Genomic DNA, 18,256 nt, shown 5'->3' on the forward strand with positions numbered 1-18,256 from the left:
TATCCCAGGAAACCTCCTTATCTTCATCGACATGAATTCCAGTCACGACATTAAACTTGGCATAATGGCTTGGTTCGGATGTAATAATGCACACAAATATATGGTCAGCGTGACTAGGCAACGAGTAGGCAACGCGGGATACGAGTTCAATTAGGTCAGCTTTTACCGTCGGAGATAACCTGATGCCGGTGCTCCTGAGCAAACGCCTGTATGTGCGTTCTTTCAAACGATCCCACACCAATTCCCCACGCTTTACCGGGAATGACTGTCTAGATTTGACCGGAGAGGAACCGTCGCATGATTCCTTGACAACGATGAACTCTACTGTGATTTCTTTGGCAGAAAATTCACAAGAACTGAGAGTATGTTTTGAGGGCTTCATGATTTCGCCAGAGCTTATTGCTCGAGTTGAGGAAAATATTTATGTGGTAGATAGTGAGAAACTGTCGGGGTTAAGGTAGGGTTTTATATAGAATAGGATTCTTACCAGACGGTTCAAGGAATCAATCCATGTCTGTTTTGAATTCGGAATTGCAAGAGCAAGCTGTCCAAAATAGCCGTTATTGCATGAGCAACTGTTTAACCGTTCTCCGGCTCTGGCTTCCCTTTTCAGACAAGGAAACCCAGTAAAATAAATCCTGATTTCAAAAGGAAAAGAAGAAAAAAAGGAAGGTAGAAAAATACTGCTAATGTAAAATCCTAGCATTATTTATCTTTAATGACGTTCTGGCTAGGAATCAATACCTCAAAACAAAATTAAATATTTTGATTCCCAAATCTCAGCCCAATCAATAATAATAATAATTAGATATTTTTTTATTTCCTAATTTCACCACTTTGAAACATATTTTAACCTTCCAAAACCCTCAACTTGCCAAGTTTAGCCGATTAAAACTATCTAGATCCAACACGATTCCTTCTGATAGAAGCTTAAGACTAAATCAGGTGGAGGAATTAATAATCCCCCAGAAAGCAATATATCTTACAATTAACAATCATTTAATACACAATCATAACTCGACCCTCCAGCATCAAACTAAAACTAATGTCCAAGTAAATATGAATCAATCTAAATCCATTGCATGACAAGACCTGATAGAACTGTAATTTTAATAATAAAAAACAATATTGCTATAATTTAACTGAATGATGGAGAGAACATAATATACTACTTAAATTGATGGTTTTATTATTCTTAAGGCATGTTTAGAATTATAGTAGGGGTGACACTTCAAAATACTTTTCATTTAAAAATATATTAAAATAAAATTTTTTATTTTTAAAATATTATTTTACACATCAACATAATCTGAAAATATATAAAAAAAATTCATTTTAAACAAAAAAAAATCATTTTCAAAATTTTTGAAAACATGATTTTTTAAAAATTTTTAAAAACATGATTTGCAACGTTTCCAAACAGATTATAAGACTAATGAAAGAGTTTTATCTAAAAAGAATTTGGAGGCTTTAGGTTAGTAGATCTTCAGCTGGAATGGCTATGCCATTACCAGTAAAGACCAAAAATCAGTCATGATGTCTAAGAGCCACAGGCATCAGTACCAGAAAGATAACAACTGCAATGTTGTCTACGTCTGGCAATATTAAATAATGGTGTCTATCAGCTACCATACTGTTCTACTCTGAGAAACGAAGGAGTACTTGGTTTTGCACTAGAAGTAATGGTCATCGAGGATGCATGCTGGATTACACAGAAAATGACAATGGATAAAGCTGTTTGAATTATGCATTGTAAACATTAACAAAAAACGGACCCTCTCCGACTTATAAAATGTTTGTCTTTTAGTTTCTTTTCGGCAATATCCAAACAACTCCACCAACTTTATTCTAACAGATAACAGAAATCACCCACCACCTATGTCGGTATAAGAGTAACAATCAAGTCCTCAGTATAGCAGAAGACAGATAGTAATTTCTCATTCCTTGGCAGTTGTGTCCTTCAGAAATCCTCACCATATAAATAACAATGGAGATTTCTCATTCATTGGCAGCTGCATCCTCAGATGAAGCACTCCCTGCATCTGCATATGAAGAAAAAGATAGTTGAGTTTCCTTGGTCCTTTAAGAGAAAATCAGACCGAGAAAAGAAATCTATAGCTTTTGTGTGACATAATGATGACTGCGCATACCTTCGCCATCTGCTGGGGCATAAGGAGACTTCCGGTATCGCGTTTGCTGTTGTGTGGGCTGGAAAACCGAGAGATAATACACCAATAAGCACCCCGTACGGAAATATGCTAGCAATATGGCACTAACACAATGGCCAGCAGGAAAAAAAAACATACTTCTCACTCATAAATATAAACTAATACGTGGAAAACCCAAAACCATTTAGGATGTCTGCCGATCTGTATTTTTCTTGAAAGAAATTAAGCAAAAAAAGGCAGTGAGGAAATCACAAGCATAACAGGAGTCATTCATTCATGGTTCTTTCAAATTCACTGGCATTATATCTGCATCATGCCTCGAAGGAAAAATATCTATGTGCTTGTTATGTTGCCTTTCCCTTTAAGAAAACAACAAAACCATAATTCAAAGTTATTGAGGAACTTTGCTTCGAGCAATAAGGAAATAGCACAATTCCAATTCACTTTTTCCAGCCAAGAAGTTACCAGGTTTGGAGTGGGATCTTATGGGGTGCAATACAGTGGTGCTCTGAAACCCATTAGTGCGAAGCAGAAAGGTTAGTGGGAACATAATCTCCGGAAATAGTTTTCAGGGGACCATGAATGAGACAGCACTGAGTTGGGAAGGTGATGCCTAAAGCTTTATAGATTTGCAAAGGAAATAGCACAACCAAATCTTTCCACATGATGACTACTTAAAGGACTAATCTTATTGGAACATTAATGATTGATAAACTCAGTGATGAGAGACAGTTTACTTCTGTAGGAACAAATGCATTATCATCCAAAACCTTATCACGGAACTACCAAAGGAATCGCTTTAGAAAACACTAGAAGCACCTAAACCAAAAGAGTGAACAATCATTAATAATGTCTAAAATGGTAATAAATCAAGTTGCAAATGCCAATAGTTATTATTGTAAGGAACGTATGAGCTTATATGCAGTATTGTCAGTCAGAAAATTAAAAGAAACGCCTATTTTCAATCTATAAAACTTTGTTTGAACAAACATCCTAGAATTGGCTCAAAATAAATGCTTGCTTTTTCTCGGTAATCTCTGCTTGGTGAAGAAGTCCTTTTTTCTATTTCCTGGCTTATCAGGGGGAGAACATCCAAGAAAATATAACATAACACAATTTCTCCTTTGTATAGTTGATCCATTTCACCTGATTCCACGTTTATATACATATATGGTGGCACAGAACCCCTCCCTCAGAATTTTCATTTCCATTCATCCGTTTTTTTTTTTTATTGAGCCTACGAGTTGTGGAAGAACACTGGCAGAAGTCACAGACCATTGACAATTTTCATTTGTTCACCTATATCCCATTGCGAGCTCAAGAAAAACCTAAAACTAACTTCAATTGAGCATGAGCAGACCAATTATCTCAAGGAAACATTAACGTTCTCATACTCCATTTAATGCATCTTTTGATAGAACTGACTTACTTCAAATGATTTCCTTCTTTTAAACAGGCTTCCAGATTTCGAAATAAATGAATACTTAACACCTTCAGCTTTCGAAATAAATGAATACCTAGATTACTTATATTTTTTATCACCAAAAGCTCATAACACATAAGTAGTTGTTTACTTTTGCATGCAGATCCTCAACTCAGCCAACATAATCTAGGAAAATGTCTGGCTTCTATCATCACTCATTTTTCAGGTTTACAATAATTTGTTTGAAAATAACCAAAATGGGGCAATGCAAATTTAGCACAAGGGGGGTACAGAATAGAGCACAAAAGGAGGACAGACTGAATAGGAGAAAAAACAATTCCAAAGAACCAGAGCATGTAAATATGTATTCAACAAGGACCAAAACAAATAACTAGTCCTTTTTATAAGGGATACACAGAAAATGAACTTCTTAGAGTCTCAAACTTGATTTTTCTTACAGGTCCAGTACCTCAAGAGCCCAGGCAATCCTCTCCGCTCCTACAACCTTTCTAGCTCTACCATTTTATCAACTCTTACTTCAACATCGTAATATAGTTTCCAGCTTCATTTAACTCTATTGGTTAGCTATCTAGTAGACCCTTAGAGAAAACTTCCAATGAGACCACCAGCTCTCTACCTTCATTAGAACTCAACAGCCACTTATTCAGTCTAGTTTATCTTATATCACCCACTGACAGTTGAACATAAGCACAGCTAAAGAACAACAAGCATTCACATGATTTCTTCTTAGGAGAAAGAAGACAAAAAGGAGATAAGAATGGATCGACGAATATCATTCACATATATACCTGTAATTTAGGCCGAAGAGCTTCGAGTGGTCCTTTAGGCTTATCAGCACCTTGCTGTTATAGTTCAATATCATCAAATGATATCAGGTAACCATCTTAATGCAGTCAGTTTTAAGTAAAATAACAGAAAGAATCCGTGAAACCAGTACCTTTCCAAGTGCCCAATCAGCAGAGTCAAAGTAGGCACGTTCATGGTCCTAACATCCAAATCATAACTTTAGACACAAACCAGCACAGAGCACAATATGTATCAAGAGTCAAGACTTGGTAATAAGGAGTCACCTTAGAAATGAGAGGTGGTTTCTTAGGCAAAATTCCTCCATATTTCTTCTTTACAACTTCCTCCTACATATAAGTATATAAAGAAATAGATGAATGAGTGAAAAAATCTTCCAAAATAAAGTTTTTTAATCATGTCTTCAATAAATCATGCATATGCAGGAAAACAAAACACCTCTTGTTTAGATGAAGGCATGGAGCTTTTATCCTCGGAAAGATTTCCGTCAACCTGATCTTGCTTGTTATCCTCCATACCTGAACCAACCGTAATGGCATAACAGTTGTCATCATGAATAAACATCTTACTCACATCAATAGATGCTCCTTCCACGCATACAAACTTTTAACCAAATCCGGAGAGAGCAAATTTTAGCAAACTTGAAAACTACTTAACAAGATGCTTGCTACTACAATACTAACCAAATACGGCAACTCCAAATCTAACCTATTGTTATGAATTCCAAACATTCCTTCATCATACCATCAAAGTATCCAAGTCATTCCGAACTATTATACGCACATGTGCAACATTTATAAATGATTCTATTAAATCAGTGCTAAATTACATTATAATTATCAAATTTTATTTACTTTTTTTATTCTTCTCTCATGAACAAAGAGAGACGAATCATAAAATAAGCACAGCACTTAATGAATTATTTGATCCAGGAACCTTTCAAAAAATCCAAAGCAAATTAACCACAATAATAAACACAATCAAGACCTAAAACGCATAATAATTTAAACAGCCTGAGTAAAATAATTGAATAAAGAAAAAAATAATGAGAAAAAATATCTCTCTCTATTAAACATCAAATCTGCCTAATTAAGATCTATTTAGCACGAAATTGATAAAAAGACCAACAGAAGAGAGATCTATTTTATCAAATAACAAACAAAAATTGTATGCAGCTAAATAAAAATAAAAGTAAAAGACTTTAGACACAAAAAAGAAGCGAAATGAGAATTCAAAATTCTTATTACCAATTACGAGCTTCCTGCGCCGGTTTCAAATGTAGAGAGAGAAGGAAGACAAAGAGAAAGAGAGGATTGTTCACACAAGGATAATATTGTGATGTTGAGATCTAGAACACGATCTTGATAAGGTAAGCTATATTTTACACCTGATAGATTTCTTCATATTTCGTTATGGTCCTACTTGTCTCTAAGTTTTCAATTCTATTCCCTGTTTATTAGATAGTTCAATTTAAAAAAAAAAAACCCTTCATAAAGAAGGTCAAGAGAGAGCAATTCTTCAGCCGTGTTTTAAACCGACTACAGACATGTTTGGAAATATAATTGTAATTATAATTATTATTTAAAGTATTTTTTATTTGAAAATATATTAAAAAAAAAAAAAATTTAAAAAAAAAATTATTTTTAGTATTAATACATTAAAATAATTTGAAAACACTAAAAAATATTAATTTAAATCAAAGAAAAAAATAAAAAAAAAAATCATTTTTTCCAAAAACACTTTTGAAATACAAAAAACAAACAAGACCTAGAGGATAAATCTTGAAACTTCTTGTCCTAGCATCTTATCTTAGCTCGAGTTTTTAGTTAAATCGTGTAGAAGTTAACCCAACATGAATAAGTCGATTAATTTAAAGATAATTTGGATAATTGGTAAAAATATAGCTTAATTTTATAAAAAAAATCAAAACAATAATTAAAAAAAATTGAAGATTACACCATATTGAATCGATCCTAGTCACAACGCGACCAGTTATAGACTCCACTGAATGTAATAATCTTGTTATTTTTAAATCTATTTTTTTTAATTATATGAAAAAATAGATGCTTTAAAAATAAAGCATTAATCCTAAAATAGATATTTTATTTGAGACTATGATAACCATGTATAAAGCAAACAAAAAAAAATCATGAAGTCCATTTTTCAATTAATCCAATATTAAAAAAGGATGAAATAAAAAAAATCAATTAAAAAAATTATAGAACCAATAACTAAAAACAAAACATATTAAGTTCGATGAGTAAACACGTCAAACTCGTGAATCAAGTAACTCGGGTTAATACGTCAAACTTATGAATCAAATCATGGATTACACTAGGATTAGTAACTTGTTTGTTTTTTTAAAAAAAATATTATTTATTTAACTATATAATAATAAAAATAGATAATTATAAAATTGAGCATCAATCTAATACCAATATATTTTTTAAAAAACTATGATAATTTTATAGAAAAAAAATATATATAAAATTTAATTTCCGATCAACTCAAATCGAAGGATGAAATTAAAAATTAATAAATTTATAAAGAGGAAAAAAGAAAAGTTAAACATGTCAAACCTATAAAAAAGTTCATGAACTTTTTAAAATTTAATAACATAGTTTTTTCCCAAAACTAATTTTTTAACTATTTTATAAAAAAAATAAAAGATCATAAAATTAATTTCAATAATAAAAAAGAAAAAAAAGTACCATGTTAAACCATGAATCAGGTTACCTTGTCAAACTCTTCTATTTTTTAAAATATTTGCTTTAACTAATTTGTTTTTTTAAATAGATCATATTGTATTGTTAAGATATTTTTTTTATATCAACTTGATGTTGAAAATACTTTTTTAATATCGCTATAACCATATCAAAGATAAATAAAAATAAATTATCAATTCTAGATCCCAATAAATATATAATATAAGGACTGAATTAAAAATAAAAAAATCTAACAAGAAAAAAAAGTCAAAACACACAGAAGCAAATAATAAAATATTATGAATCAGTATAATAAAATGATGTGATGTAATAGTATTTTAGCTTTTATTGCAATGTAATGCATGAAACAAATATTTTGTAACGAAATTTTCATAAATTATCACAAGTAAAAACTGCTAAAAGATTGGATAAAATCATAATGGAAAAATAACCCTGGATTTCCTATAATTTAATATATTCTACACTTCATCTCTATTATTTTCAAAATTAAAATTTACATTCTAAATCAACTTAATTTTTAAATTTAAATAAACTCCCATATATAATATAACCTAAACAACCATGATTTTCTATTTAAAAAAAAAAAAAAACTTCGATGGAAGACCAGCCCCATTTCTCCCTCACTCCACGTCCTCCTTCTCTCCCCAGTAAACATCACACCAAAAAAATCCACGAATTCCAGCCAGAAAATTGCTTTGACCAACAGAGCAAGGGCAAATACCTCTTTGACCAACCAACAGTCGCCCTCAATCAGAGCCAAAGATTTAGAGTCATCAAAGGCGTAGCTTGAGGGCTGTTTTATCTGCATAAAGAATGGGAGCAAGTTGTGATTCATAGAGATGTCAAGGCTAGTAATGTCTTGCTAGATGGTGAATTGAATGGAAGATTGGGCGATTTTGGCCTTGCAAGACTGTACGAGAATGGATCCTCAAACGACCCATATTATCAGAAACTCTTGGGTATCTTGCACTTGAGCATGCACGAACTGGAAAGGCGACGACAAGTACTGATGTGTTTGCTCTTGGGGCTTTCTTGCTTGAGGTTGCTTCTGGTAGAAGGCCAATGCAGCCAACTAAGGATTTAATCTTGTTTGATTGGGTGTTTACACGATAGCCTAGAGATGAAATTCTAGAGGCCAGGGATTCAAATTTGGTTACAAAATATATTGTAGATCTGATTTTGAAGTTGATGCATGGCAAGATCGAGTTTAGGTATTCAAGATTGTTGAGCTTGGTGAGATTATTTGATTGCCTCTGTTTCTATGATATGACTAAATTCAAGCTGGTGGCTTGGCCAGGGTTTCATGTTTGCCCATGTTTTCCAAAGAAAGGGAGAAATTTTTTGAAAGGCAATTTTGTTATTTCAAGGAAATATAAGTTTTTAGTAATTAGATTGTATATAATGGTAAACCTTTAATAATGCAATATTTTTTATTGATATTTATGTTTAGTGTAGTATCATATAAAGTGTTATGCAATGAAAAAATATAAAATAGCGTGAACTATAAAATACTTAAGGATAATTTTCTCAATTATAACAATTGTCAGCGTATCAAGAATGTCGCACTCAATATTGCGGTGATTTTTAAAAATTAAAATGTGAAAGAATATATTTATGACATCTTGTTCTTAGACAAGGAATATGTATAATTTAAGGAATCGTCACCTAGTATTATAATTACTAAGAATGCATGACATTCTCTAGCTTTATAAAGGCCACAAAAAGAGGGAGACAGAGAGAACAAGAGGGCGGGGGGCGTAAGAGAAGAACAAGAACAAAGAGGGAACAAAGAAGGTGAAAACAGGAGGAACGAATAGACGAGGAAGAAAAAAAAGAAGATGAATGTAAACAGAGAAGTAACGTAAAAAATTATAAAGAGAGAGATAACAAGAGTCATTGTTCCCACTAGATTATTTTCTTTGGGCATCACCAATCTTAATACTTCCAACATCATCATATCTTCCACCTCAGAATGAAACTCTTCACAAGAGTTTATATCATGTCCAAACTGCTGATGATATTTACAATATTCATTCACATCTCCTACAACTTGTGTTCTAACTGGTGTTTTAAGATACCCAGCTTGTCTCATCATCCCGTACAATCTATCCATTGTCACACTCAGAATTGCTTTACCTTATTTTCCTATCTCCAAGCTATTAGCCCCTGCACTTCTAGAAGCATGGTGTGGTTGAGGATTCAAACTCACATTTAGAAATTCATAAAAGGAAATCCACCAAGCTTTAATGAGTTGGAGGATTTTTCTTTTGAATGTAACACATCCATTAATATTGTGACCAGTGATACCAATAGGGTATTCACATTTTTTTTATCTAATTTATACCAATAAAGGAATGGTGGTTGTAAATGTGCTAAAGGAACAGGCGCTATCTAACTAATATTAAGCAATCTTTGGTACATTTTGGTGAGAGGTATTATAGGTAGCGATGGAAGTTGCTCTGACTATTCTACCAACTTTGTAAACTGTTTGATGTCTTCCTCCTCACATTATTTCTCATCCATTGCGATTATATTTTTATCAAAGTTAAGCCAATTATTCTCAATGCAGTGGGTTGATGAGTTTATCAACTATCCTTCTTATTTTGCTCGATCATTTTAATCTGATTATACCCAGATAAACCATCCATAAATTAGTAGGTAGAACTCTTAGCAGCATTATCCACGAGTACATCTATGTGGGGTAAAGAGAAATTATCCTTCAGGATTGCAGTATTCAATTATTGGAAACCCAAGTTTATCATGATTTTATTGTCTTTCTTGGGTACCACTACAATGTTAGACGCCTATTGAGAATATTCAACTACTTCTAGAAATCCAACACCCCACTATTTCTTTATTCCTTCTTTAACCTTGATCAGTATATCAGGCATTGTCCTCCTAAACTTTTGCTTGATTAGTTTGCAACCCTTTATCAAGGGTAGCTTATGTACCACAATATCAATATTTAGACCAGGCATGTCAGCATATGACCAGACAAAAACATAAATATATTCTTGCAAAAGAGTAACAAACTCATTTCTCATGTGAGCGGTGATTATCTTTTCTATTGAAGAATAATTTATTAATTCGTTTACTTTTTAACCAAATTGACTCCCAAATTTATAATTTAATCCTTATTAGTCCTCAAACTTTCAATTTGTGTTGTCTTGATCCAATTTTTAAATTATTTTTCATTCATTCATTTTTTATTTTTATTATTTTTATTATTTAAAAAATCAAAATTTAGATTATGACAAAGGTCAAGTGCTCAACATCAACATTGAGGTCGCGGTTAATGTTGGGCTTAGTTTTCATTAAAGGTGTTGAAAAAAATCTACCAACCAAAAAAACAAAAAAATAATTGAAAATACCAAACCGAGACAAAAAAAAAAAAACCAAATTTTTTTTTTAAAAAATTGATTTGATCTGGTTTGGTTTTGATTTAAAAAAGATAAAACTAATTAAGCTGGATCAAACTGAATCGATTCAAATCAAACTGAATCGTTTGTAAAAAAATAAAGTTTTCACCTAACCTTAAATCACTACTAAGCATTGTAGCCCCACGCTCTCCCCCCCCCCCCCAACCTCTCCCCTCTAATTCTCCCTTATGGCCTTATCTGTTAAGCTTGATAGTTGTCTCTGCAAGTAAATTTGGTTGCTTTTTTTGGTGCGGTGCCAAATCAATATCTCATTTTTCTAGTTAGTTAAGGGCTTCATCATGATCCACCTCTAAATTTTCAAAGACACCAAGAAAGTTTTGTATTTTTTTTCTATGCGGGGTATGGTTATTTTAACGAGTTTATGGGTTTCATCAAAACATGTCAACCAAGGGTTTTTTTAAATCAATTTTTCATTCATCCACAATTTATTTAAATTATGTTATAGTTTGTTTGGAATCAAATCACATGTGAAATTGAATTCAATTTCATATTTGATTTATCAATTGATAACTTATTATAATTTTTATGTGTAGAATAAAATACTAAATCACATAATTGAATTCAATTATATTATTTGGAATAGTTTCATAATTAATTATATTGACTACTCTACCCTTAATGCAAAATTGCATGGTACATCTTCTCAGTTAATAATTTGTTTATAAATAAAATATTACATTGAGCTCCCTCATGCTCAGAAAACAAGAAGCCATCCACCATTCTCCATTTACCCACAGAGAAAAATTGATTTCAAAAAATATAAAAGTACTTACCTATTAAATACAATGTAAATAGGAGAAGGTAGCATAGATGCACAGTTTAAAGTAAAGAGAAGTTTTTGTTGCAGAAAAGAAATAGGATATTTTTGAAATAATATTTTCAATATTGCAAATCATAGGGCCAAAAAATTACTTTTATCTATTTGAAATTGATTTCAATAATGTAAATAGGGTCGATTTACTTTTATTTATTTATTATGATTTGAATTTCTTTTAGGATTCAAATCAATACCCTTAAAAGAATTACAAACACAAGAATTTATTTAACTATTGAAATTAAACTCAATTCCAAGAGTTTCTAACAACCTATTAATATTCTAGGTTATAGAGCTTATATTAAAAATTAAATTACAACAAAGTTTAACTTAAAAAATAAATAAACCTCGCTTGTAATTTGATCTTAAATGTGCTCACTACCTATGTTCCAACAAGTTTTCCAACAAGTTTTTCTCACAGCGATCTTCTAAAGTTTTTTTTTACCCTTTGATTTTCTTCTTCTTCTTTAACACAATATTCTTTCTCCTCTATTTTTTTTTTTTTTGTCAAAACTGTGTCCCCTCCTTACAACATGATTTATTCATCTATTTGTAGGTGGGACTGTTCTTCAAAATCTTTTAAGAATCATGCAAAAATTTAGCTTAGAGGATTCCATGCGCATGGTATTGAAACTAGGTTGGATACTGGATTTTTCCAAGCTAGAGATTGTTACTACTTTGCATTATTCTAGTGATTTTAAGATTTGTGGCACTCGAACTGTGATCTCTAGAAAGCAAATCAAGACCCAACCAATTAAACTATATATTTTAAGATTCAAAAACATGTGTTTTAGTCCCACAGGAAGTGTCGTTCATGGCCATAAATTATAGCAAAGGATCGCATGAAGGTCAGCTATTCCGAACATGTTTGAAGCCTAGAAACTAGCCATTGGAATAAGAACAAAACCCCGTCGCTTTCTTGTTCTTTGTCTTATAAAACACACTTTTCCACTCCCTTAACTGATGTGAAACAACGTCGTTTTTTTAAGCTCAATTTGGGACAAGGTTTTCTAATTTAAACCTAAACAATGTTATTCTTAGATTGGTCAAGTTCAAAATAGTCCTTTGATTCTCTCACCTTTTCTATTTTAGCCATTGTTCTTCCTTTTTCTCAATTTTAGGCCAATTGTGATTTTCTTTCCTCAATGTCCTTCAATTTTGCCTTTGATCAAATTGAAATGCGTCTCTTAATTTCATCCCCTTTTATATTTCAGTCCTTAGCTTCCAAATTCCTCTAATTTGGGCCAATTTCATACATTTTCTTAATTTTTCTTTTCAATTGTCCCTAATTGTAACCCAAATTATTTCTGAATTTTTTAATTTAATCCTTGGCCTATTAAATTCAATTATTTGTCCAGTTTTGCCTCTCCACTGTATCTTTTAACCTTCTCCTTTATTATTATTATTATTATTATTTTAATTGTTATCATTTGTTTTTAATTTACGGTGTATTTCTTGATGAATAATAACTAGAATTGAAGAAAAAAAATTTTAGGGGATTTTTATTTTTATTATTTTTTTTTTTTTCTCTTAGAAATTTTTTGTTATGACAAATCCAATTTTTTTTATTAGCTTTGGATCTATCAAATCAGTGAAGATATATCAAAACAATTTTTATATTATTTAATTTTAAATCTTGAACAAATAAAATTAAAATTAAAAACTTTAAAATTAAGTTAATAAACAGAGTTTTATAACAATACATAATAACTTTTATAACCTAAACATTTTGTTTTAAGATTTAAAATTTTTTTTATTCAATTTGTAGCGGAGAGTGATCTGAAAACTAGTCTTACTTAGCCACAAAACTCGGATCATGATTCAAAACCATCGATTTTCCATTATGTGCAATAAATAAATAAATAAATAAAACGGGAAGAAGGAATAAAATTGGTGGCCGACAATTTTGATACAGTTGATGATGGACACCATTTTACCATCCTCATAAAATTTATTTTCAATTAAATACTTGTACTGCAAAAAAATAAAAAAAAATAAAAATGAAAGGAAGATGAATAAATAAAAAGACAAAAATATTTCTTATATTTTCAAACACCACAGTATATTAAAAAAAAAAAAAAAAGAAGAAGCAGAGGGTAGATCCCATATTGTGCTATAGGATATTCTATCCTCCACGATGACCGACCTACACATGATTTATAGGCCCGACAATTCCACAAGAAAAAATCCATATCACAATTATGAGAAAAATTGCAAATTTATAATTATTATCAAATCTCAAAAATAAATATCTTAAAACTTCACCCCGCTCAAAATGAAAAATTATAACCTTTTAAGAATGAAAAAAAATAATTTATTAGTTATTAAATTAGACCTGATTTATCAATAAAAAATTATGTCTGATTCAAATATTTAGAGAAGTTATTAAAAAAAAATAAATATTCTCTCTCTATATATATATAGAGAAGAGAGGACATAATTCACATTAAAAAGAAGTTTTTTTTTTTTTTACTTTGAAAGATAATTTTTTTCTTTCTTACATTTTTTATTCTCTGAAATTAATTTGATAAGATTTAAAAAAAAAATTGTACTGTGAAATATTTTTTTTGGCTATAATAATTAAAATAGCATTGAAAAAATTGATCCATGAACAAGAAAATAAATTCTTAAATCACTAGTAAATTTTCTTTAAATCTACAAAATCAAACCTAACTTATTATTAAATTATATAATAGACCTGAACTACATTAATAGCTTAAATTGTTAAATCACCAATTAAATTATTTTTATTAAAAGATGATATTTGTTTTTAATTTTTTAAAATTGCCTTGGATAAATTTAAATAAATTTGATTTAGTAATTTAACTAATCATGAATCAACCTATTAAGTAACTAGAATTTTACTTAGTTAAAGAATTCCACAAAAAAATTATTTTTTTTAGCTAAAAATTAAAATTTTTTTATATATTTTGAATCATTTTAAAAGGACTGATCTCAAAAATAATTTTTTAAATAAAAAAATATCATTTTAATATATTTTGATACAAAAAATATTTGAAAAAGTAACAACACCATTACAACTATACTCTCAAACAAGTTTTAATATGTGTTTTTGGCTGAATTTAAACCTTGATAGAAATCAAATAGTAAGTTTACTGTGTCAATATATTTATTTTAGGATGATAAAAAATCAGAACCTGACTGGTTCTATACATATCATTGTTAATGTTTTTTTTTTTTTTAAAAAAAAAAAAAAGAGGGGGGAAAACGGGGTGTAAAATCAGGAAAAGAAAAAAAAAACAACTCACGGCTCATTCCGTCAAAAATCAAAGGGTCTAGATGAGAAGTCAAAACCGTGATGATCAAACAAACGTGTATAACATACATCATAAAACACCCAAGACGTCCCTCTCAACTCCAACCCTATATATATATACACACACAAACACACGCTCACACAAGCAAACAAGTCCGCCTCTCGTCCTCCACAACACGAGAAAACAGAGACGCGCCTCCCCTTTTCTCTCTCTACAAGCTAGCACGGTTTTATCTCTCTAGAAACAAACTTGGATTTCATTAGCTCCGCCGCTTAAAGGTATGCTGCTGCTGCTGCGGCTTCTTGGATCAATCGATCGATCTATTTATTTTCTGAATTTGAATTTGTTTCTTCATATAAGATATTTATCTTTCTGGCTTTAGATCTAGTGTAATGAATCGTAACCTACCTTTTCTGTTATTTTAGATTATTATGCAGATTAATCAATAAAAAAAATGATTATAATTTGATATAGTAATTTGTTCACCGGGATTCGTCATTGTTCAATGTTGATTGCGATTCGATGCCACCGTAGCTTACGATTGACTTGATTGCTCGCTGTTATTTTTTGATGATTTCCAACGATGGTTTTCTTGAGTTTTTGTTCGCCGATTTTTTTTTTAGTTAGATGTTTCTTAACTGTGTTTTCGGGTTTTAATTAGGGTTACTTGTGTTATTAATAACTCCTTTTCCTATAAGGAATCTGATTTAATGAGTACTTTTCCTATTAGGAGTAGGATATAGTAAGTCTTTTTCCTACAAGGAGTAGGATTAGTGTAAATAGGACGTGGGGGCTATTAGCAAAACATGTTTTGTTTTTTATCAATTAATTTGAGGTTTTTCTGCAAACCCTGAACTTTATTCTATTGCTTCTACTTAAAGGTTCTTCAAGTTTTACCTATTTGTATATGCTTTTGATTATAGCATGTATTGTTTTGGGCAATTGAAGTTCATGATTTTTTATTTGTTGTGTTTTTTTGCTTTAATATCCTGCTTAATGGAGCAGCTAGGTCTATTTGATTGAACCAGGATCAAGGTTTCCTCAATGTCTTTATAGTGTTGTGAGGATCATGACTTTGGATCTTTGATGTTTACTAATTCTATCTCTCCTTGCTTTGATTGATGCTACTTTATTAGTGTGGCAAAGCTTGGTGCGAGTTTTTTATACTTAATGTGCTTTTTGGTTGCATGTTTGATTATTGTTTTTTCTGTTGTGGTATTTTACTGTCTAGCTTGTGGTTCCTTGTGCTTTTAAAATTTCTTTGTTGCTAAAATTCTTGTCCTGTCTTTTCAGGAGACTAGCAGGTGTTGTTGCTGCTGTCTGCAGATTTTCAGAGTGAAGTCTGTCAAAGTTGAGGTTTTTTTATGTCCGTGCAGGCTATTTCGTTTTTGGGAGCCATTGGATTACTTGGAGAGTATAGTCCTTCGTCACGGAAAAAGGGTGGACCCTTGTTTGACACAATAAGCTATATGCATTTCGGACTATTTGACGAATACCCAGAGTTTCAAGGTTGTAGCTGGATTCAACCTTTTCTGACTAAACAAGAACGGTCTTTTCTTGCTAAAGAATCTCTAGAAGACAACATAGCTGCTGCCCAATTTTTGAATTCCAGCATTTGCGTTCAGTGACATTACTGAATTTGTAGTGTGATTGATTTACTGTGATCAAGATGGCGTTGCAGAATATTGGTGCTGCAAACAGTGATGATGCCTTCTACAGGTACAAGATGCCCAAGATGATTACCAAAATTGAGGGCCGAGGAAATGGCATCAAGACAAACATTGTCAACATGGTTGATATTGCAAAGGCTTTGGCAAGGCCAGCTTCTTACACTACGAAGTACTTTGGTTGTGAGCTTGGTGCACAATCCAAATTTGATGAGAAAACAGGGACTTCCCATGTGAATGGCTCTCATGACACTGCCAAACTTGCAGGCCTGCTTGAGAACTTTATCAAGAAATATGTCCAGTGTTATGGTTGTGGAAACCCTGAGACTGAGGTAATCATCACCAAAAGCCAGATGATCCAGCTGAAATGTGCTGCTTGTGGTTTTGTGTCGGATGTTGATATGAGGGACAAGCTCACCACTTTCATTGTGAAGAATCCACCAGAATCAAAGAAGGGATCAAAGGACAAGAAGGCAATGAGGAGGGCTGAGAAGGAGCGACTGAAGGAAGGTGAAGCTGCCGATGAGGAGCAGAAGAAACTGAAGAATGGTAAGAAGAAGGGATCTTCTACAAAGGATGGCCATGCAAAAGCTAGCTCTATTAAGAAGAAAGCAAACAGCTCTGATGAGGAACGTGGGTCACCAACTCATAGCCAGGTTGATGAGAAGGAAGAGGCTGATGATGAAGATGATGTCCAGTGGCAAACTGATACATCTCTGGAGGCTGCTCGCCAGCGCATTCAAGAGCAGTTGAGTGCTGTGACAGCTGATATGGTCATGCTCGCCGCAGATGAGTCTGAGAAGAATTCAAAGACAGCCAGCAAAGAAAATAGCAGTCCTCGAGAGGAGGAACCAAAAGCTGGTTACGGGAATTCAAGCGCTTATGAAACTCTCGTGGAGGAGGTGAAGGTAAACCTGAAGAAAGGAGTATCTGCAAGCAAAATACAGTCTGTTCTCAGTGCACTTGATGGGTCTGCTCAGGAAAAGATGAATGGTCTGTTTGAGGCATTGTTTGAGGGTGTTGAGAAAGGATTTGCGAAGGAGGTTGGCAAGAAGAAGAAGTATCTGTCAGCCGCTGTTGCTCAGGATGAGGGATCACAGTTGCTCCTGCTCCGAGCAATTGGGGCATTCTGTGGGAAGTCAAGCTCGAGTGCACTGAAGGAAGTGGCTCTTGTCATGAAAGACCTATATGATGCTGATGTCCTGGAGGAAGAGCACATCGTGCAGTGGTATCAGGAAGGGCTAGAGGGACCGAGCAAGGATTCTCAGATTTGGAAGAATGCTAAGCCCTTCATTGAATGGCTTCAGAATGCTGAGTCTGAGTCGGAGGAAGAATGATGGGCTTTTTTTTTTTAGGAGTTCAACTCCCGAGTCTGAAGCCCTCATGGTAATTTGTGTCATGAATAAAAGAGTGTGCCCTTTGCTTTAGTGTCCTTGGTTTGGGGTTGAGTGGAACCTCTTAGGTTTTATGGTCCTTGGTTTGGAGTTGAGTGGAACCTCTTAGGTTTATGGAGAGTGCTGCTGCTATTTATCTTGAAATCTGTACTTGTTTGTCTTGTTTTGGAGTTGAGTGGAACCTGTTTGAGTTTTTGTTTTTTATTTTCTTGCTTTCATTTTTGTATTGTTTGGCTTTGCTGTTATTGAGCTTGGTCATTTTAGGCATCTTGGGTGGATAACACTGTTACCACCTATCTGCTAGAAATTCAGAGCAAAAGGAATTTCAGATCAATAAACGTTCCTCTAACTGTGATATGTTTATGTTTTTGTCAAATGATAAACATTCCATTCATATAATCAATTGATTTTGGGAAACATGACGACAGTATTTTTAAGGAATCGAGAAACAAACCAATACTTGATACAATATCGTGAAGTTTAATATTCAGATTTTAGCTACAGTCAGTCATGGTTAACAA

At 32.3% G+C, this 18,256-nt stretch overlaps 2 protein-coding genes across 2 annotated transcripts; one reads left to right on the forward strand and one right to left on the reverse strand.

The window, feature by feature from the left end:
- Positions 1-1,719: 1,719 nt before the first annotated feature.
- LOC118055130 (uncharacterized) lies at positions 1,720-5,813 on the reverse strand. The gene is made up of 7 exons (XM_035066946.2): positions 5,664-5,813; positions 4,855-4,934; positions 4,683-4,745; positions 4,550-4,597; positions 4,401-4,454; positions 2,151-2,208; positions 1,720-2,042 (listed from the first exon to the last, which is right to left on the reverse strand). The coding sequence occupies exons 2-7, from the start codon at positions 4,930-4,932 to the stop codon at positions 1,999-2,001; spliced, it is 345 nt and encodes a 114-aa protein (XP_034922837.1). The 5' UTR covers positions 4,933-4,934; positions 5,664-5,813; the 3' UTR covers positions 1,720-1,998.
- A 10,382-nt stretch (positions 5,814-16,195) lies between these two features.
- LOC118055131 (eukaryotic translation initiation factor 5) lies at positions 16,196-17,939 on the forward strand. Its single transcript, XM_035066947.2, has one exon. It carries the CDS (start codon positions 16,344-16,346, stop codon positions 17,676-17,678), a length of 1,335 nt encoding a protein of 444 aa, XP_034922838.1. The 5' UTR covers positions 16,196-16,343; the 3' UTR covers positions 17,679-17,939.
- Positions 17,940-18,256: the final 317 nt, after the last annotated feature.

Source organism: Populus alba, chromosome 4, assembly GCF_005239225.2.
Source record: "Populus alba chromosome 4, ASM523922v2, whole genome shotgun sequence".
NCBI lineage: Eukaryota > Viridiplantae > Streptophyta > Magnoliopsida > Malpighiales > Salicaceae > Populus > Populus alba.

What these genes read in the sequence shown, in the direction of transcription:
- LOC118055130 (XM_035066946.2), bottom strand. Translation starts at nt 4,932, where the DNA reads ATGGAGGATAACAAGCAAGATCAGGTTGACGGAAATCTTTCCGAGGAT. An exon ending in AACCACCTCTCATTTCTAAG is followed by an intron (nt 4,598 to 4,682) that starts GTGACTCCTTAT and finishes TTTGGATGTTAG; the next exon opens with GACCATGAACGTGCCTACTT. An exon ending in CTGATTGGGCACTTGGAAAG is followed by an intron (nt 4,455 to 4,549) that starts GTACTGGTTTCA and finishes GAACTATAACAG; the next exon opens with CAAGGTGCTGATAAGCCTAA.
- LOC118055131 (XM_035066947.2), top strand. Translation starts at nt 16,344, where the DNA reads ATGGCGTTGCAGAATATTGGTGCTGCAAACAGTGATGATGCCTTCTAC.